At 45.1% G+C, this 21,365-nt stretch overlaps 1 protein-coding gene across 1 annotated transcript; it reads left to right on the plus strand.

Annotated features, from left to right (window-relative positions):
• Positions 1 to 354: 354 nt before the first annotated feature.
• Positions 355 to 20,387, plus strand: LOC125888769 (TCDD-inducible poly(ADP-ribose) polymerase). Its single transcript, XM_049576355.1, has 7 exons — positions 355 to 669; positions 1,730 to 2,782; positions 11,196 to 11,385; positions 11,836 to 12,023; positions 15,511 to 15,822; positions 17,540 to 17,797; positions 19,337 to 20,387. Exons 2-7 carry the CDS (start codon positions 1,755 to 1,757, stop codon positions 19,524 to 19,526), a joined length of 2,166 nt encoding a protein of 721 aa, XP_049432312.1. The 5' UTR covers positions 355 to 669; positions 1,730 to 1,754; the 3' UTR covers positions 19,527 to 20,387.
• Positions 20,388 to 21,365: the final 978 nt, after the last annotated feature.

Here is a 21,365-nt window from a genome sequence, read left to right on the forward strand (position 1 = left end):
ATCTTTCCTCTCTTGCAAGGAGCACCTGTAACATAAATAATTTCCCCTCGGGGATCAATAAAGTATTTCTGATTCTGATTCTGATTCAACTTAATTAAATCCTCATAACTCTTCTTGCACAGCTCGTGCTGGTCAGCCTTAATAATAGCATGATGTAATGACATTACTTATCAATATGTCCACTTTGCTTTCTATTACTTCCGGGGCCCTGCACGAAAGGCCCCCCGAGGGTCCTCGACACCCCCATGCACATTCTTCCGATCACCACCAGACGACTCTCTCGCTCCCCCCTCTGCCTTTGAAGCGAAGCCCCGCCTGTGACCAGGTTACGGGGCGGGGCCTGGGCTGTGCGGAGCCGGGAGGCAGGCAGAGCGTCTCTCGCCACAGCTGTGCCTCGCTCTTTGTCGGTCTGCGCTGCTCTCCCTACGCTTTCCTATCCGGCAGAAGGATACAAAGAAGAGAGGGACAGACAGCATGAAATAGAGACAGAGCATGAGAGCGGCGGGGGTTAGCAGAGGGACACGAGAAACCTAACCGGACTACAGACTAGTCCAGACACGGATCCTATTATCTCCAGACTGGATACGGAGCTCCGCCGATGTACGCACTGGATTTTACCCACCAAAGAGTGTCGAGACCGGGGGGAGAGGGGCGGACTTTATCGTGCAGGTAGGGTTTTGTCGTCTGGTTGTTGTTTGAGAAACACAGAAAGGGTTTTCCTCTTGGCTTTAAACCGTGTATGGGAGAGCTGCGCTATAACAAATCACCCTGGCTGCCTGCTGCAGTGCTCCAGTGTTTGCTTTTTACAAACTCCGCAGCCTGCACACACAGCTCCGGCTCTGCTGCTGCTGGAGGAGGAGGAGAAGTGTTTGTTAACCAGAGGAAGGCTGTTGTAGGGACATGGTGAATAAAGCTCCGGGGTGCCCCGTTTATCTTTTGTCGCTGCTCCGCCGCAGTGCCTTGTGTGTGTATGTGTGTGTGTGTGTAGCCTACGTGTGTGTTTGTCGGCTGTAGCCTACGTGCAAACTTGCTCGGGCAGCAGTGTGTAAGCGGCACGTAGACGGCAGGGGCCGCGTATCGGACTCCCGTGATCAAAATATATAGTCCCGAGAGAGAGAGGTTTTGTTACAGTGGTGATTTTATCGCTCCTGCTCAGAGACGCAGCTGTAATTGCAGGCATGACGTTAGTCACAGAGCAAAGACAGCAGAGGAAAAGCCAAATAGGCTAACACTCTCCAATTAAAGGTATCGGCTATTCTTGTTTCTATAAAATCAATCTGAAGCTGGTGACTGTGCGCAAGTTCCCTACAGCAGGATTAGCTCATATTTTTCCGCCTCGATAACTGCGCCTCTCCTTCTCCAAACACGAGTCAATACATTAAACAGCCTAATCTTATATTCATATACGGCCTATGGGTTTGTAATGTGTGATGCAGCTGGGCATTATAATTATTCCTGCAGCATCATTATGGGATCAGCCCAGCAGTGTGTAGTTTTTGTCGGAGGGGTTAAACAGGTTTCGTTTCGGCACATACACAGACAGGGTTTTCCTTTTCCAGGAAAGGAAAGATGAGTTTTCACAGTAATTTTTCACAGCATAATAGCCCGACCTATTAATCACCGCTTTATGCGCCAGGATGACTTCACCTTGGAAACTAAGATTATAGGATTATCGATGTTATCTTTGATGACTACCTCTTTCTTTCTTTCTTTCTCTCTTTCTCTTCAGGACCGTCGGGGTTTAGGAGGGGACCATGGATAAAACTTTGCACATTCTCCAGAAATCCACAGACGGTGTACCGACTGGGATCTCCCTGGATATGAGTTTGAACATGGACGAAGGGGAAGATTTCACGGAGCAGCAGATAGTGGGGCTTCCGGACAAGATACCCCTGGTGAAACCTTATTTCAAAAAGAAGCAGAGGAAATTGGACGCCAAATGCCTCCACCGCGCCCTGGAGGATCCGATACTGACCACCCTGCTGAGCACGGATGCGCTGGTGTCCGGGGATGGGGTGTTTGTTCCCCGGAGCCAGCCGGGCCGGACTCCCGGCAACATGTGCGCAGCAGCCGTGGTGAAACAGAACTGTATGGGCCAGGTGTGTCTCAAAGACTCTGGAGCTGCTGACGACACCACGGCTGGGGCTGGAGTGCCGGGGATGATGACCCGGGACGGTGATGTGGAAATAGCCGATACTACTGCGGAGCTGGAGGAGACTGAGCGGCGAGGGGAGCGACCCAAGATCACGGATCCTACCCCCGGCAGCCGCTGCTTTCAGTCCAAATCCGGCCCCAGGGCGGCCGGGAGCACAGTAACAATAACGCCCCCTTGCAGGGATATACCTCCCACAGTTGTACCCCAGGCACCTCACCAGGAGGGGGGCATCAAAAGCAATGACCTCTTAACCTCTGGGGCTAAAAACCTTCCAGTCAAAGACTGCACCGGCCTCCAGGACCCCCATGTCCTCCTCCTGCAGCCTGACAAAGGGGTGCTATTTCAGGATAAAAGCGAAGAGGCCTCCCTGGACCTGGTTTTTGAGCTGCTCACCCAACTCCAGTATCACACACACCAGTCAGACTCTGTGGACATTTGTGTGGATTTCCTCCAAGGACAGTGTGTGTATGGCAATGACTGTGCCCACCACCACACTGTCCTGCCCTACCACTGGCAGATCCGCAGGAGCAGTAATCAGACGTGGCAGAGCATAGCAGACGACTCCCAGGAACAGCTGGAGAGACTGTACTGCAACCCGGACAATGAGCAAGTCAGGCTCAAGTTTCAGTAAGTATCCCTCTATAGTGTATTTTGTATTGTGTGTACTGTGTTTCATGTATGTCCTCTGGTTAGATACAGGATCTCACTGTGAAGGGAAGCAGTAACAGAGTATTTCTGTCTTGGACCTGTGGGCAGGGGGTCAATTCACTTTCAATTCAATCGATTCAAAACAGGAACTGAAAACATGGCTGGTGCATCTGTGAAGAGCATCAGTTTCCTACATTTCTGCTCATTCTGGTCAGTTTATTCTTAATTATTTCTTGATAAAGATGGATAGACCTTTAATGACATAACAGCAGAACAATTTCCTCTTACCGGATCCATAGAGTTGAAGCAGTACACTGCACCCACACCTGTATATTATAGTCAAGTAAAAGGCTACCGTGTGGTAAGTTGATAGGAACATTGTTGCCATGTCACAAGTACCTATGAATTAACAAATATTTGGCACTTGTGACATGGCAACAATGGTGCCGTAAGCTGATAGGCTGCTTGTGAATGATAAGCACTTCTGGTCTGGCGTGTTGGAAACAGTAGACCTCGACCTGAGCTTCCTCTTTGGTTTCACCACCGGTGACACACTGAAAACTGTGACTCTACAGCTGTTCTGTACATGTGCGGCTTGTGGACTGCAGCCAAGTGCATGTTCCTGTATGACTGTCATTTACACAGTTCTTAATACTGTGAACGTGGGTTTTTAATTCATGTGTGAAAGTGTGTGTTAGTCCTTTTATTTCAGGTGTATGTTTGGCCTTCACGTGTCATCTAGTTAATGTTTTCCCTACATTCGAGCTATCATATCAGCTATCGTGCCCTTGTGTAGTCACGGCACTCCATCTCCCAGCCCTGATATCGGTTATGTATTTCCTGTATTTTTTTTCCCGACTCCCAAAACTCCCCCTGTGATTGGCTGGATCTCCGTCCAAACTAGACTTTGCAGCACTCATGGCAGAAAGCTGTGAACTTCCATGACCCTCAGTTGCCTTGTGCGGTCACTGACACAGACGCACTTGGCAGCTTCTCTCCTTCCCTCGGTCATAGACATGCACACCACTGTGTACACTCAAACACACACACACACGGTTTGGCACGCAGACGCTCGCACGAATCGGCTGCACAGAGAAGCTCAGTGGCTTGCAGTGCTCACACGCACGCCTTTTAGCAGACAGAGATAAACCTCTCTTTCACTCTCTCACACACCCACATAGATACACACACACATGCAAGCACTTGGCAAGCCCCAGTGGGGTGACATAAAGTAGCATGCACCGCTTCCTGTTAAACTGTACTGAATGCACTCTCACACAATGAGTACATCTGCACAGAGGCTGTTCACCTTATTCTAAAACCTGCTTAAACACAGGTTTATTTTGTTTTTTATTTCGTTTACTATACAATAACCCAAGATGTCCTCTCCACAGTGGCTCACACGACGAAGTCCCCCAGCTTGTCTACCTTATCCCATGATGTCATGTTACTATGTTAATGAAAAGCTTGCATTAATTTCTTGATTAATTGTTTGATCTGTCGCACTTTTCACAATGACAGTTTCTTAAAGCCCAGTGTGACGTCTTCAAATGTCAGATTTTGTTCGACCAACTGTCCAAAACCCAAGATATTCTACTTTGCTGTAACATAAAGTTAAAGAAAAGCAGCAAATCCTCAACGATGGAGAAGCTGGAACCAGTATTGGTATTTTTGTTTGAGAAACTACTTTGGACTAATCAGTCATCAAAATTACCGTTCCCCAGTTTCAGCTTGTTGTTTTAGTAACATTTACAGTTGAGGATTTGGGCATTGTCAGGCGGTTAAACTGTCACACTTATCCTAAAATCAGCAAACACCCAGATAGTCATTGTTTGATTAAGGTGTAGACACGTCTTTAAGGCAATGTAATTCGTAATCTACCACACTTTAAAGTCATTTATGTTCACATCCAATATGATCTAGTAATATAATCAGAAGATTTGAACGCTGTCTCCGTCACATTATTGTCTGAATTGGGTTTAAAGGGCAGTCTGTTCAAACACAGGCAGTGACACAGCGTCTTGCCATTATACCAAACTATTAACCGCGTCCACATCATCAGCTCTTTCATGATTAACTGAGCCCTTTGAGCGACCATGTGTTTGTCTTTGTTTACGTCTGTGTGGACAACACACACACACACACACACACTGGTTTGCGTGTGTGTACAAAGATTTGTGTGTGTCTGTGTGTTTGACTTGTTGACTCATGTTTTCAACTGAAACTCTATGCAAAGTGCATATTGCTCCACAAACAGGATATGCACCTGGTGGTGTCAACCCAAATTCTTCAGAGGCCCTTTGAGTGTGTTACGCTTTCACACAGTCAGACAGGACCATCTGGCTCACTCGACTGAAATTCCACTAGAAACTAGAAGCACCAGAATAATTTGACATATGCTTGTTGTCATTAGAATGATCATACTCATTATTTTAAAAGTCATTTATTTTGTAATGTGTGCTAAACATTTCGCGCGGCGCACTTTGTGTTTGTCTGTGGTTTGATTAGCACACATTAAAGCTGTCTCTTTCGATTTTCCGTGTGATATTCGATAAGCTGAGTCTGACTCTGATGTATTCTCTGATAATTAGGTTTTCAAGTTTCTCGACACACTTTGTTACAAGCTAGATAATCACTAAATCCACACTCGTTTTCACTTAATTACACTATTCCAGGCAGTGTCAACACATTTTCAGTTTCACCTGTAAAGTCTATAAATTCCAAACACACTCTCATCATTGCTGTTCTCTATCATAACCCTCTCTGCTGCTGCTTCTGGAGTGCATTTCGACGATTTTGTTCAAGCACCCAAGGCATAAAATTCTCAAGAATGTGTTTTTGAAGTTTTTCTAACCCTGACCCTCAAAACAGGTTTGACTGTTTGAGAATGGTGGAGTGAGAACATAACGCAAAACATTCGACGTGACGTAAAACCCTTTCGCTCGCTGACACACGAGTTCTCTGACAAAAAGCACTCCCATGTTTAGGCGTTCATCCACAGTAAGAAAACACTGGCTGATTCCCGGTTTTTAAAAAGTGTTGTCCTCTTTTAATCCAGTGTTTATTTACACCACAGGTTAGGATTTAAAACAGGAGGTTGTGCTGCCTCAGGTGGATGTATAAAGTGTTTGGGTGGTTATGTTGACGCTGGGTAAACTCAGTTTTGGTTTGGGGCTCTTCAGAGCTGATCAGATGATGAGAGACAAACAGGAAAGTCAGTAAACTGCTTAGCGTTCACACCATTATGGTTATTCAGTGCTCAGATCAGTCATTTACTGGAAGCTTTGTGTTGTACTGGGTGTGTGTGAGTGCTCTTTTGATACTTTTCTTTTAGCCTGTCTTTTCATGCACACAAGCACACACACACACACACACACACGCACGCACGCACACACGCACACAGGGCGAAGGCATCACTGTGGTTACCACAGCCAAATGATAACATCATTAGTGATCTAAAGAGCAGCAGATGACTTAACAAGCTCTACTGTCGGTATGGCAACACAGGCCTGTTTTGCCATCTGCCATGAGTGCATGTGTGAGGAAGAGAAGGAGCGGACAGAAGAGAAAACGTATGAGCCTTTTTGTGTGTCTGCGTCTGATTATATCCTGTGCGGCCCTGGTGGGGCGTAAGCGAGTGTGTGTTCCGCGCTGAGCTGTTCCCATGTGTGTATGATCCATAGCACAGGTTAATCCCATCCATATGATAAGCAGGAATGGAAGTCTGGCTAATCCGCTTTAGTCATGAACTCAGCAGTAAGGAGGAATGTCACAGTCATCGCTTCTAAAAGTTATACTGTGATAATCTTCGGCTGTACACTTGCTTGTTAACAGATTTATGCTGTGCTGTTGTGTGTGTGTGTGTGTGTGTGTGTGTGTGTGTGTGTGTGAGAGAGAGAGAGAGAGAGAGAGAGAGAGAGAGAGAGAGAGAGAGAGAGAGAGAGAGAGAGAGAGAGAAAATATACAATCTACGCCTTTAAATACAAATTATGAACCAAATCTCCTGTAATTACACTAATTTCCTGTAATATCTTTGTAGTGGGACTAAAAATGTCTTCAGATTTTTTCGTAACCATGACGATGTGCACATTTTTCATATGTGTGTGTGTGTGTGTGTGAGAGAGAGGGAGAAAGAGAGCGATTGAGAGAGACTCTTTTGTCAGCCAGGTGATAAAAGCCTTGCTTGTCATTAACTGACATAAAGAGTCACCGAGCACCAAGGGCAGAGCGACCTGACACCATGGTGTGTGTGTGTGAGAGTGTGTGTGTGTGTGTTTATATCGCGGGGGATTCCATGCTACCTCATTGTGTCACGAATCAAAGAAAATCAAGGATGGTTGTGTCTGTGAGAGCTTGCTTGCGTGTGGTGATTGTGCGTGTGTGAAAAGAGGCGGTGTCAAGATAATCAGACTGAATGTGTCCACCGGTGTACGTGTGTGTGTGTGTCTGTGGCTATAACGTGTCAGACAACCCATGCCATGAATCAGTCGGGCGAGGTCTTGGTTGCTCTGCCTCTTATTACTCAGAGTCTGCCTTCATCCGTCCATCCATCCATCTTTTCTCCCCCCTTCTCCACCTCTTCCTCCTTTTTCCTCACTGGATCATTCGACCTACACATTTCTTTGTCTCACCCCTCTTTTACTCCCTTTCTCTCAGTCTCCTATCTCTTTCTCATTCCTCAGTTGTCCCTCGAGGGCCTAAAGAGGTGTAAGACGTGCAGATGTGTGTGTGTGTGTGTGTGTGTGTGTGCTTTGTCTCTGCACTAAAGCAGCACCCACTTCTCTTTTTCAAGTGTCACCAAGTGTTATTTTTAACGTCAAACTCGGTTATCTTCCCGTCCTAACCCTTGTTCTTTCACGTTTTGCACCCTGGGAAGAGTTTTCAAATTTCAAAGCGAGGCTAAAAGGACTGCAAGAGAGGACACTCTGAACTGTGAGCTTAATGATGTGCCGGAGAGGAGGACGGAGACGCACTCTTAACAGGAACAATCCAGGACATGCAGGAAGCGGTGGTGTACATTTTTTCCTGCTCTCTTTGTGCGGTTGACTTCATGTCTTTCACAGCCTTAAGAGCAAATAAAAAACAAAATCAAATGAAGCAGATTTGAATAGATAACCAGAAAGTGAATAGCTCTGACATGAGGAAATAACACCATGACATCAAGCTGTGTGTGTGTGTGTGTGTGTGTGTGTGTGTGTGTGTGTGTGTGTGTGTGTGTGTGTGTGTGTGAAAGAAGCCTTCGTCAGCAGATTTGGTTGACTGACTTATCAAGGTGTGACTGGATGAAGTTTGCGCGTGTGTACATGAATCTGTCGAAAGAGTGTGTGTGTGTGTGTGTGCGTGAGTGAGCGAGCGCTTATGTTTTTTTTTTCCCCTAGCCTGTGACGTTCACAATAGCATGACAGATGCTGGTATGCGGGTCCTTGTGTGTGCAGCCGTGAGAAAGTTCGAAGGTGTGTGTGTGTGCTAAAGGCAGTGTGGAGGATTAACAGCCATTTTGACAGTGCAGTTAGTTTTCTTAACCTTTATTTATCCAGGGAAAGGTTTTGCTGAACACGCTTTCTCTGTTTCTCCAGCAACACCCTGCTCCCACATTCAGCACTGATCCAAACATTCACACCTGGGAGCTGCCCGCTACAGGAACAGAGCAGGTTTACTGCATTCTCAGCAGCATGTGCTTCGCTCACAAGGGCCCTCTTCTTTCACCTTTAGCACACAAACACCCCTCCCTAGTCAGCAGTTTGGATTTTCACTCGAATGTCTCAGTCTTCTTCCTGTAAACCCAAAATACACTGCTCTTTCAATTTGCATTTTCAGTTGACTTTCGCGTGTGCACCTTTGCACAAACTTGGAGCGGCCCCATATTTCAAGCGTGGTCTTGAAAAGTGTCGACCTTGCCAGAGTGGGCGTGCCTCGCGTCTCTTTCCAACTTTTCACTGGCCTCCACTTTGAAAGCACCGAATCTCAGTGCACTTAATTTAACCAGCGGAATTTTATTTTTAGAACAGCACAAACTAGTCTGGGAGTGAGGGAGAGGAACGGACTCTGCAAAGGGCTTTGAAAATCATTGACTGACCTTATTTATTAGTGAGTAATTAAGTTCACTTAATTTCCTCAGATTACAACCTGAAAAAGTGCGTGTGTGTGTGTGTATGTGTGTGTGTGTGTGTGTGCGCGCGTGCATTATAAGTCACTCAAGTTCATATACGCACACATACAGAAGCTCTTGTCATCATAACATACCGTTGCAGGCAGAAACTGTTCTGTACTGAGAGACAGTGAAAGAGACAGAAGGCCACACAGGTGTGTCTTTCTTTTTCAGACACAAAGTACAGAGAACACAGATGTGTGGAGAGACAGAAAGAAGCAGCGAAGCAGGGAACAGAGTGGAAACATTACAGAACAAATTGAGCAAAAATTAAGAAAACAAAGAGCAGCAGAGAACAGGTTGACCAGAGGTGAAGCAAAGGATGTACTGTCTTCACTGTTAATTTGTTTCTACTATAATTTCACTTCCCTGCCTCTCACATCCGTCTGTATTCCTGTCTTTTCTCGTAGCACTTATTTCCATCATCCTTTCTCTTCTGTTTTTCACTTCTAGCTCTGCCTTTGATATTCAAATTTAATTTTCGTTCGCATAAAACCAAAACTCGCTTTTAAGTTACTTAAATCTGGTTCAGAAAACAACTCGTGGACATCTGCCTGGTCTTTTTTGGTAATCTGGTGATCTGATAATCAGTGACTCACTCCTCAGTTGCTGTTTTGTTTCTGCACGTGCTCAGTGAATGAATTCCTATTTCACTTCCTCTTAAAGAGACGCAGTCACAGTGTGACTTAGCAGAAACAGACTGTAAATACTGTGTGTATAATTAGTATTTGTACCAGGCTGCATGTGTGTTTTGGGAAAATGACTCAGCACATTCATTATCACCTTCCTGACCGAAACCAGCGTGACTCTGTGTGAGTGTGTGTGTGTAACCCCAGTGACCAGTAAATGTACTTACAGTAGATGAAACCAAATACATTATACCCATTATAATATGAGGTTTCACTTCTGCAGGCTGTTGAACTAATAACAGCAGGTTCACACCCTCAGCTTCTCCACATTTTAGATGGGAAACATCTAAAGACTCTAATCCATGTGCTTTATTTAGAACAAACCTGAAACACACACATTACCGGAACACAACCCCTGCCTCACACACACACACACACACACACACACACACACACACGTTTCCAGACAGACTCACGCTCACCGATGTCTAACCTTTGACATTGCATCCAATTAGTTTCTCGGCAAAAATCAATGAGCCCATTAACACCGTGTCAGGCTGTGTGCATGTTCGGCAAAGTTTGCATGTGTCTGTGTGTATGTGGTGTACATGCGTGTGTGTGTATGTGTGTGTGCGTGTCTGCCCCTGTCTGGCTGCCGTCCATGGCATAGCGTGCCAGTCTATGATGCCCACATTTATGTGAGTGGTATGTCTGACCCAGAAAGGATTCGCCAGAGGCCCTATGGAGAGCTAATGTAGAGAGACTGATGCACACACAGACAGACACACACACACACATAACAGGACTTTGACCCACGCTTGTCGAGACAGAGAGGGGTTACGGGAGGTTGTATGCACATCGCCTTTTATTTACTTAGCAGATGCTAACACTTTAGCATGTTACAAAAGCATTGTTCTTTAGCTGAACCTGACCAAAGAAGAAGACAAATGTCAGCATCACAAAAATGAGAGGCAAAGCTCTGAAGGAAGAGCTCGACAGTTTGGGAAATTTGAGAGGAAATGAGAGGAACCATACCACTCATGCCTGTATGCTAAATGAAGCTACAGCCGACATAGCAGCAGACACAAGAGTACTAGCAATAGTCTTATCTAACTCTCAGCAAGATAGCGAAAGAGCAAATTTCCCCTAATTTCTATGACCGTCATGAAACATAATGAAATGGCAAAGGTAGCATATTCATTTACGGTCCTGCTTGTGTCATTCTGTTTAAAGCCTAACTGAATCTCTCAGGTTCGGGTCTGTTTAAGCATTTTAAGTGCTGTTATTAGAATAAAATTAATATCTGAATCATTCCAGTGACCTGTTTTCAGTGTGTGTACATATAATGTTTTGATCACATACAGAATGTCTTCTTTCTTTCTATTCTCTCCTATGTTTGCATGTGATATGTAAGTCATGTAGCTGATGCTGTCACCCTGTGTGACTCATACTGAGTGAGCAATTAGAGGTTTGGTCGTCTTGCTCCAGGGCGCACAACAAGGTCACTGTGCCACAGCCACATGTTAGCTGACCGTGTAAATGTACGCTGTGTTTTTTCTTCCGCTGACTGCAGCAGTTAGTTATTTTTTTTTTAACAATGATTTTTGTTTTCCAGGGGTCGAGTGTTTTCCCTAGACTTTGGGGCGATGCGAGTGTGTGACCTGGAATTTGACCGCGTCCGACGACTGACCACTCCCGCCAGCCCTCTACCCGCGCCCGCAACGAACCCAAGCCCCACCCCCAGCTGCCACACCGTGTGGAAGTACTACTGCAGAGACAACTTTGGCTGGAGGGAATACTCTGAGGTGAGCCGCTCGGTGCATTTATGTGTGTATGTTTGTTTGTTTGCGTGTACGCCTGTATGGACATGAGGCCAGACACATTAACTCTGCCCACACCAATCGATTGTCTAGCCACTGGGATGAGATTGATTTAGACACACATACACACACACACACCTCTACATCCCTTGTGACGCAGCTGTCATCAGCCAATTGCAATTTATTTCACCTAATCAGTGAAGATTGACTGCTTTCTGTCCCTGCATAAGTGTGAGTTTGTGTCTCACGGTGATACTCGTTATCAGCTGGGCTTTTTGTTATCTGAGCATTGCACCACGCTCCACTGACATTTCTCTCGTCAAACTCTCCCTTCCTCCTTCCGCCGTTGGATTCAAATGCAGAAAAGTAAAAAATGATAAACAATTAAGTCTAAACACTTCCTTTTCTTCTTTCTCCTCCTCTTCTCCTCCACAGCCGGTAGTGAAGCTCATAGAGGAGGCAAGTTCGAGGGGTCTTAAGGAGGTGCGATTCATTACGCTCCAGAACCAGTATATCCTCAACATCAGGGAGGGCTTCCAGCAGAATGCCGTCTTCGGGTTCAGGCGCCAGATCAAGAAGCGGCCCATGTTCATGTCCTCCGTGATGCTTACACCCCACTTACAGTAAGTAAAGACATTTGACATTTAACTCTTAAAATACAGAGGGAAGCACATATAATGGCATAGCCTTGATGTTACCACTCTGAAGTTGCTTTTTAGCCATGCTAGCGGTGGTGCTCCAGGGATGGCGATGTTGGTCTGCCAGTCTGCCAATTTTCGGTCAACTATTGGATGGATTGCAATGACAAATAGTAGAGACACTCATGTCCTCCTCAGGTTTGATCTAGGTCAAAGTTTTAATTTGTCCAGTCAGACCAGAAACCTGCTAAACTAATGACATTCCCATCAGCCTCAGCTGCAATATGTTTTGGGCTGATTAGCAGGTGTTAGCATGCTAACATGCTTCACTGAGACAGTGAGCATGGTAAACATTATACATGCTACCATGTTAGCATGCTGGCAGGCTGTAGACTCATGTCTCTGCCAATCATCTTGCCAAATAAAGGACAAGCTGACTAACAAGCTGATTGTCAAACATGCTTGGCGTTGTCGATATGGAACCTATTTGGATGCAAAAAGGAATTGTTCCGGAGCAGCCTATTAACCTCCTTGAAGGGTAACACTTTGATAAGCATCAGGGTTTAGAGCGGCTGTTAAACAGGAGCGAGGCAAAGTGACAGGAACAGTCAGTCCTCAGTCGAGAGGCAGGGGTCACCTGCTTGACTGATAGTCTCTCTTTGTCTCGTCTTGCTGATGGTTTAGCACTCAGATCTCAACCTTGTTAGGGAACATTTCGTGATTTGGATATGAGACCACTTTGAGTATTAGAACAAAGTCCCCGGTTTTACATGAAATTCCTGGCAACACGTGCACTGCAACACACACAAATTGGCCCGCCGGTATGTCACACGTTGTCTCCCTGCAGCTCTCTGTGTTCTGGACGCATCCTGAGTCTCTGTTTGGAGACAGATAGGCACACAGAGGTCGGTACACAATATTAATGTTGCACTCAGGGTTGAATAATCAAAAGCCTCGGAATGCCACAATCACGTTTAATCGATTCCAGTGCTGTGCCCATATTAACTCCTGATTTTTGGTGAATCAGAGTCACTGGGACAGAGGAGCTGTCCTGTGCAGGACGAAATGGGCCTCAACCAGACAGATGGAAAGTTAGATAACAAATGAGAACAGACAACAGATACACAGAGTGTCGAGAGCGAACGGACGGAGAAAGGGTAGAAGTATTTTCAAGTGGTCTTAAATCTCATTTGTCTCAGTGAGAAAATCTGTGAATGAGATGAGATCTGTTCACTTTCTTCTCGAGGAAATAAGCGGATTTCAGGAATTCTCATCTCTCAGCTGCCATTTTCTCTTTATAGCAGTGGAGTGATCCGCCTCTCCGCACTCGCCTCACTGAAACAAGTGATGCCAGATTGGGAACAAGTGGAGTCATCTCACCCCATTTGCAGAATCTTTCACTTCCTCTGCCGAGCAGGCTGCTGAAGCCGTGTCCTGCCAGTGTCCCGCACGGAGCGAACTAGTACGAGCTGTTCCCGCAGGGCCTTGACAGTCAAGAGGAGACAAAATGGAGAGCAGAAGGGAAAGAGGGAGAAAATTAGACAGAGGAAGCGGGAGACAGAGAAGGAATGAGGGGAGAAAGAGACAGCTCGTGAGATAGAGAGCAACAGTGAGAGGAAGTGAGAGAGGTCTAAATGGTTTCCAGACTGGGTGCACAGCAGAGGAGAGCTGGTGAGTGAAGTGAGTGTGAAATGTGACCACGGGGAGCTGGAATTTGGATCGAGGGATTTGTTACTGGGACTTTTTTATCTGTTTGTTGTGTGTGTGTGCTTCAGTTAATCACTTTGTGGGGGACAAAATCAGATCACTCTCTCAAGTTATGGGAAAAAGAGCAGGTAAATTGTTCAGATCTTAAAGTTAGCACTTGTTTTTCGGTTAAATTTAGTTGTTTTTTTTTTCCCAGAGAAATGACTGTAAATCAATGCAGTGTCCTCCCAAGTGTGTGTGTTTGTGTGTGTATCAGGAACAATCTGTGCTAGGCTTAGAGGTTGAGGTCATTAGCTTGATTGGCACTCTCCCTTGCTCCCTCCCTCCCCACCTCGCTCCCTCTCCTCCTGTCATCTCTCCCTCCTGATGATGTTATTTTCAGCTCTCTCCTCCCTCCCCCGTTATCTGTCCTAATCTTTCTCCTTTTCACTCTTTTCTCTCCTCAACTCCATCACTCTCTTGTTATCTGTCCCTTTTCATTTCACACTTGTTTTCTGCAGCAGGCTGTGCTGTGATCTCCTCAGAGCACATGGGGGAATAGAGACATCGATTGCGGGGGAGAGATCGAGACCGAACAGACAAGATAAGGGAGAAAGACAGAGGGAGAGAAAAGAGATGAGAAAAACTGTCGCACTGACTCAGAGTCACACTGATCACAGTCTCTTGACGACACACACACACATGCACACTCTCTTATGGCTGATAGGGCTAACAGCATTTACACTTAGAGAGCGATAACTTGACAGCCAAACCACTGTTATTGACTCAAATGCTAGACACAATAGCTTTTTTGTCACTTTCATGACAGCTCCGCAATTGGATTTTTTCATTCTTCCCTCTTCTCTTGCTCTCATCCCCCCCCTCCCCCCCCTTCTGCCTCCCTGTTGTCTTGTTTGGTGTCTGGGTTTCATTTTCGCGCGGCCCTGCTGTTTTGTTTGGTCACTGACGGCTGCCGTGGAGCTGCTCCGCTCAGCAGTGCGGTGATGTCATTGTTGACAGTTGGTGGGAATATGATTTTGGAAGCAACGACGTGTCGGTTCATCACGGCGGTTTTGTTTTACGTTAGGATGCAGCTTTGATTGGAAACACATGGGAACGGAGCTGTAGGAAGGAGCAGAGATAGGTAGCAGGCTGTGATGTACGGCTTGGGGTTGATTAGTTTATAGAGGGAGGTGCAGCGAGGAACATTTCAACGTGAATCATGGCTTTATCTATTATTCCGATGAAGAAAGTACAAAAATATGCAATTTTTGTTTTGTTTTTTAGACTGCATGTGGTCACCATTTTCATTTATTAATTATTTATCTTTTATGGAATTATCCCTAGAGATAATATTTTTAGGCCAGTGTTACCACAGCTAAAGAAATACAATATTTAATAACGTAAAGCAATGTTCATGAAGGGGAATAAAAGTCAACACATTGTATTTAGTGCCTTATTTTATGGGTATATTCCATTAATCATTAAAAAAAAGCTCTTAACACAGTTACCTGTTAACTGTGTTGAGTTTGAAAGATGTTAATTTCTAGTAGATGCTCTATGTAAACATGAATAAATATTAATTCATCATTGCTATATTATCAGGGTGCTCTTGAGACCAATTAACAGTCACTGAAAGCAGTGTCAGCCGATACTGATCACAGGGTAGTTGGTAACTAGGTTAAGTTACTTAATAATAATCGACATATAATGTAAATTGTATTTGGGGATTTAACTTTTTTTTTCTAACCAAATATCTAACACCTTTTCTCATCTTTCTCTCTAGGACATTGGGCGGCCTCTCTTCATCTCCCCTCCCCTGCTCCTCCTCCTCGTCCACCTCCTCCTCCTCCTCGTCTATGGACCTCTCCGTCTCGCATCCCCTCTCGCCGACCACCACCAACCCACCCAGCCTTTTTCCCGAAACGTGGTTGCCCATGACGATGAACCAGGACTTCCTGCAGGTGCCGGTCTCGCGTGAAGACCGCAGCTACCGGACGGTGTACAGCCTTTTCCACAAGACCGTGTCGGAGACCAAGTTCAGGATCCTCAAGATCATGCGCGTGCAGAACCCCTTCCTCTGGGAGAAGTACAAGAGGTGAGCGAAGGAGCCGGAGCATTTTACTTAAGACGTCTTTTTAAAGCTCTTCCTCTTTGTTGGAGATATATCTGTTAATCTAACCTCAGAAGCATGAGTCACTTCCAGTAACCGTGACCAGTGGCTGTGACACCATGTTTAAAAAAAAAAAAAAAAAAAAACCCGGAGGAAATAATTGTGTCAGGGTCTCAGAAAGGTCACTGTCGCCAGGTTTGCGTGTCTTTGATTCTTTTGCATGCATTTCGCCTTCATGTGCAGCTGTGGTGTACAACTTTGACGCATTTGTGGTTGTTTTATCGAACATAACTCTGCTGAGGTGTTGAAGTTATCACTAGCTGCTGTGTCATCAGAATGATATGACTTTAAGTTGCGGATTTATTCTGTTTGATCGTCACAGTCAGGAGATTTGACCACACTTGGAAACCTGAGATAGTATTTAGGTTACAAGCACAGAAATAAGTCTTTCATATTTATATTTATAGGATATTATGAACCCAAAGCCATGCTAAAGTTGCACAAATATTAGTGCAGTGTGGTTTCTGTTGTGTGAAAATGATTTGGTTCCTCTTTTTTCCTAGTCGCACATATGTTGCTGGTGTGGCACGAAATGTATTATCCAGGTTTCTATTATTGAACTATTTCAGACACAGCTGCGTATTTACTTACAGACACATGAATAAAAACATGTCTCTAACAACAAACAGGGTTGAATGCGAAACAATGTGAGAAGAGGGGAAGGGGGAAAAAAAAAAGAAAATAAGACAAATGGGACCAGCTGTGTGAGACTTTGTGAGAACGAGTTGGCGGTGGTGTGTGAACACGCCGGATGGAGAGATGTTTTGTGATGATGGTGTTCCTGTCGCAAACACAGTGGGCTAACCGCCGCGGTTGGAGCGAGGCCTGTCCTATCAGCTGTGACAGTTAAAGTTTCCCACACTGACTGGTACTGCACGGTTTCACAATGACTGACAGAGTGTGTGTTTGTGTGCGTGTGTGGTACAGATGCTGAAAGTGATGCCCCCCTCCTCTCTCTGAGCGTCAGTTGATTTCCTCTTCCCACACTCGGGTTATGACAGGGAAGCCGTAACTGCCTGTTTGCGTGTCTGTCTGCGTGTGAGTGTTTGTGCGTGTGCATTGGCTGGTTATTGATATCAAAGGAAGTTGAGCAGCTTCATCCTAAAATTGGATAGTAGGAAATTAAAGTGTGTGTGTTTGTGTGTCTGTGTGTGCATACTCGGATGCGTGCAGTGTCGGTCTGTGTCAGGTCACAAGCTTGCGGGGTCGTTGGAGTTCATGCCCGGGTCACAGCAGCTCTGGCTCGAAACGCTTTCACCTCCGCATGCCTGATTGATCCGCTCACATCAAATGAGCTGTGTGTGTGTGTGTGTGTGTGTGTGTGTGTGTGTGTGTGCGTGTGCGTGTGCGTGCGTGCGTGTTGCTCAAGAAACAGATTAGGTTCAATGTTCTTAGCCAGTTCAGAGCAAACAAGGCTGTGATGGCAAGTTTTGAATAGAAATAGCAGGACTGCTCCCGGCTGTTTACTTATTCATCACCTGAGTGATGATCTGTCCTGGTGCATCAGACTTTTGTCAGGAAGATTACTTTATTATTTAATTATATTATGTCTAGTTAAAATTAAAAAATAATAAGCTCCAAACACAAAAAGCAAATCAACAAATCAACAAATCTCACCTTCTGTCTCTCTCTGCTCCAACAGGAAGAAGGAGTACATGTCACGGCGTATGTCCGAGATGGACCGACTGCTGAGCGAGCGCCACCTCTTCCACGGCACCTCGGCCGACGTGGTGGAGGGCATCTGCAAGCACAACTTCGACCCCAGAGTCTGTGGCAAGCACGCCACCATGTTTGGCCAGGGGTCCTACTTTGCCCGCAAGGCTGTCTACTCCCATAACTTCTCCAAGCGCTCCCCCAAAGGAGTCCACTGCATGTTCCTGGCCAAAGTCCTCACTGGCAGGTGTGTGTGTGTGTCTGTGTGTACGCTGTAGTTAACAAGTTGAAAGTAGGAGAAAAATGTGACTTTGATAAACTTGATAATTGATGTTACTTGATGATGATAATTGATGTCTGTTGCCATTTAGTCACTACAAAAAAACACACAAAAAACTGCACTGCAAAAAAATGCTTAATTCATTTTTTTTATCATAGTATTTGTTTTATTTATTGTGATATTGATTTATATTCTAAAGTACATTTTTAGATGATTTTTTTTTTGGAATTATTAGATTAAAATAACCAGATGGGATTATCTGGTTTTGGCTAATTTAATGAATTAAATATTTTTAAAAATCAATGTATGGCAATAACTAAACACACCTAGAGAAATGGGATAGTTTCCTAAAACAATTTATATAGAAAATTTCTGTCATCTCTCTGTGTATTTAAGTTGATTTTGAGCCTCAAATATTTGTTATATTAGTGGCATTATTTAATTATGTCAGTGGTGTATCTTAGCTAGGACGCCATGCTCTGGTTTGATGTGTTCACTGGAAATTTGGTAAAAGCTAAATTGAAGCTTTATGCGTCTGGTTTTTAGTGCGGTTACATGTTTTAGTGTCCCTCGTTAGTTGTGTTTGACAAGTGCGTTCCCCCAGCACGTACCTCCGCACAAACAACCTCCTCTCAGATCCTATCACGCTCTCGCTCTCAGTGGCTTCATAATAGATTCACAGGACACATCAGCACTAATTTGGATCATGGAAATCTGCAAGTTCTTTTCCATAAACCATCATTCAGTCATGCTATATGCGTCATGCTACTCCCATTCTTTAAAAATGCAAGTCAAATCCAGAGCCACACATGTAAAACAGCTGATTTGGCTGAACCCATCATACATCACCAGCTTTGTTATGGCGCAGCAGACAGTCTGCGGTGCGCCCGGAGGACGGTGGTTTGGAAATACACCACACGTAACCTCCCCCTCCCTCTCCTTCCATACCAAACCTGGCTTTCATGCGCTCCACAACACAGATGGAGACATTGCCTCCAGACCTGAGCACGGGATATAGACCAATAAAGCAGTTATCTGTACCGTGTGGTTAACTTCCCTGTCTGAAACCGTAACTGGCACACAGACTCTTTAACGTCTTTACCCACCCACTTTGTCTGTAGCTGGAAATTTTTAATATGTTTTATGTATGACCCCAGAGAAAGCGGAACAAAGATTGATGGATTACAGGTCTTTAGGGTTTGACATGAATATTTAAGAGAGGAAAAACAAACCGGTTACAATGTGCTGGCTCATTTCATTTACTTACAGTACATTCAGTTCATGCACTTACGGCATATGCTTATATTATTTAAGGTGCCCTAAAACACACACTGCAGCAGCAGTCTTGTAATCATTAAAATTATAAGAGTCTTCTTTTAGATGGTAAATTATTCTTCTTGAGCTCCAGACTTGCAGAGCTGAATGAAAGTCTGTTATATAGCACAAATACGACTCCTTCCAGACCTCATGACTAACCTCGTCTCTGTCCTTTTTGTGTTTACACAGGTTTACTGTAGGAAATCCCTCCATGCGGCGACCTCCACCTATCAACCTCCGCGACCCCTCCAGCGACCTTTATGACTCCTGTGTGGACAACTGGGTGGACCCCCAGATCTATGTCATCTTCAACGACGACCAGAGCTACCCTTACTTTATCATTCACTACGAGGAGGTACCCAGCACTGTCGCCGTCTAAGCCCTGGATCAGACCTGCTTCTGTCTGTATTAGCGAACACTTACTCATAGTTTGTTCTAGCCTGTGAAGGTGCCAGGTGGGTGGAGTTTGACACTTTGGATGAAAGGAACAGTGTGGACGAACAAGAAGCTGAAATTTCGAGTACTTTTTGATGGCTTTAACCAACTCCATCGGCATCACTTTGCCGACTAAGCTTCGCCCAGCTGCTGCTCTAAACAGGTTAAAACAGTCTAAGACATGTTTGCAAATACTCTGTGATTAAGGTCCGCAGTCAACTGGATCCAACCAGACTGGACTGCAGCGAGGAACAGCACACCCGTCTGGACCGGATTAAACTGGACAAAACTGGACTAGCAAAGGACGACACCTGTTTCATCCCGTGCTCTGAGGTGGATGAGGACTGACAACAGCTGCGACCACAACTGACTGGACTCATGTACCACGCTTTGTTACCTAGTATGAACAGCAGCCTAGTGATGATCAGAACAGGATTTTTATACCTTATTGATCTGGAGCAGATGCAGGAAAAACCAAACGTAGTCCGCTTATCGTTTTGACTTAGTCGTATGGCTGTACGTGAACTCAGTTCCACATCAGGACAAACGCTGTAGTAGACAGCGTCCTGCCAGTACTGTGAATGACCAACTGGCCGTATTATTCTGAGGAAGCAGCAACCAATCAATCAGACGCTTCCATAGAGAAACCATGGCAACACTGACCCCCCCGTCATTCTCTGACAAAAATCATTGTGAGTGTTTACCCAGCCTCCAGCCCTTACGTTTTTTTTTCTCAAGTCTGTGTGCTGCGTGTTTGAATCTTTTAATTTAGTGGAAATGAATCTTGTGGCCTCTTCAAACAGACGATGGACATGAGTTTCAGTGGGACTTTTAACACATGGACATTCGCAGAAAACCTCCAGGCAGAGGTTTCACATGAAGCCAGTGCTGTGCCCCGGTTGGCACTTCTGCCTTTTGCGCCCACCACTTTAGCTCCTTGCGGGGGGAACTGAAGAGTGTACAGTTTCACGCTGAGACTCTGCAGCGCTGTAGCGTTTCGTCAACAAACACCCGCCCCCCTGAAACTCATCTCTCTTGGACCGCTCTCTCGCTCAGAGACAGTAGACATGTTTTATTGAGACAAACTGTACAGACGTTCTCTTTGTTTATATTTGAACTGTGTGCCTTTTGTTCATAAAAAAATTTATTTATGTTAGTTTAATGTAACATTGATTAAATAAAGAATCTAAAAGAAAAAAAACGACTGATTGGTGAGCTTGTGCTTTATTCAGATTTATCAGTAATGCAGCCGCATTGGTGTTTTGTTAACCTCCAGAAAGTGGGATCTGTGGATGACGTTTGTAATTGGATCACAGCAAAATTCACTCATCGAAACTTATTTAGAGGATTTCTAAAAGCAGTTATTGTAATGTTTCTGAAAAGAGCTGAACAGCCTGACATCTACAACATGCTTGTTTGGTTCAAGTTTGATGAGAAATTAACTACCAGTCAATTTTCTCGTTTAACTCTTGGCAAGAAAGCAAATCAGTGTATGTACCAAAATGTGGAATAATTAGTTAAAGAACTTTGGGCCAATACAATATGCAGAAAGAACTGCTGTCCATATGTTGTTGGCCGCACCGCTGGTCTCAATAAGAGCGGCGTGATATTTCACAGTCAGCGGTTTCGAGGAGTCCATCTGGTTATTTGCTCTTGTCTTGGACCAGTGGTATTAAAGTCAGAAAAGAATTCTCCCATGCTCGGCCCTCCCTCTGTCTGCCACCTCCCCGGGTTCTCCTCCCTCCCTTCCTCCCCCCTCGCCACATCCCCAGCAGTGTATTAT

This window comes from Epinephelus fuscoguttatus, linkage group LG5, assembly GCF_011397635.1.
Source record: "Epinephelus fuscoguttatus linkage group LG5, E.fuscoguttatus.final_Chr_v1".
Classification (NCBI taxonomy): domain Eukaryota; kingdom Metazoa; phylum Chordata; class Actinopteri; order Perciformes; family Serranidae; genus Epinephelus; species Epinephelus fuscoguttatus.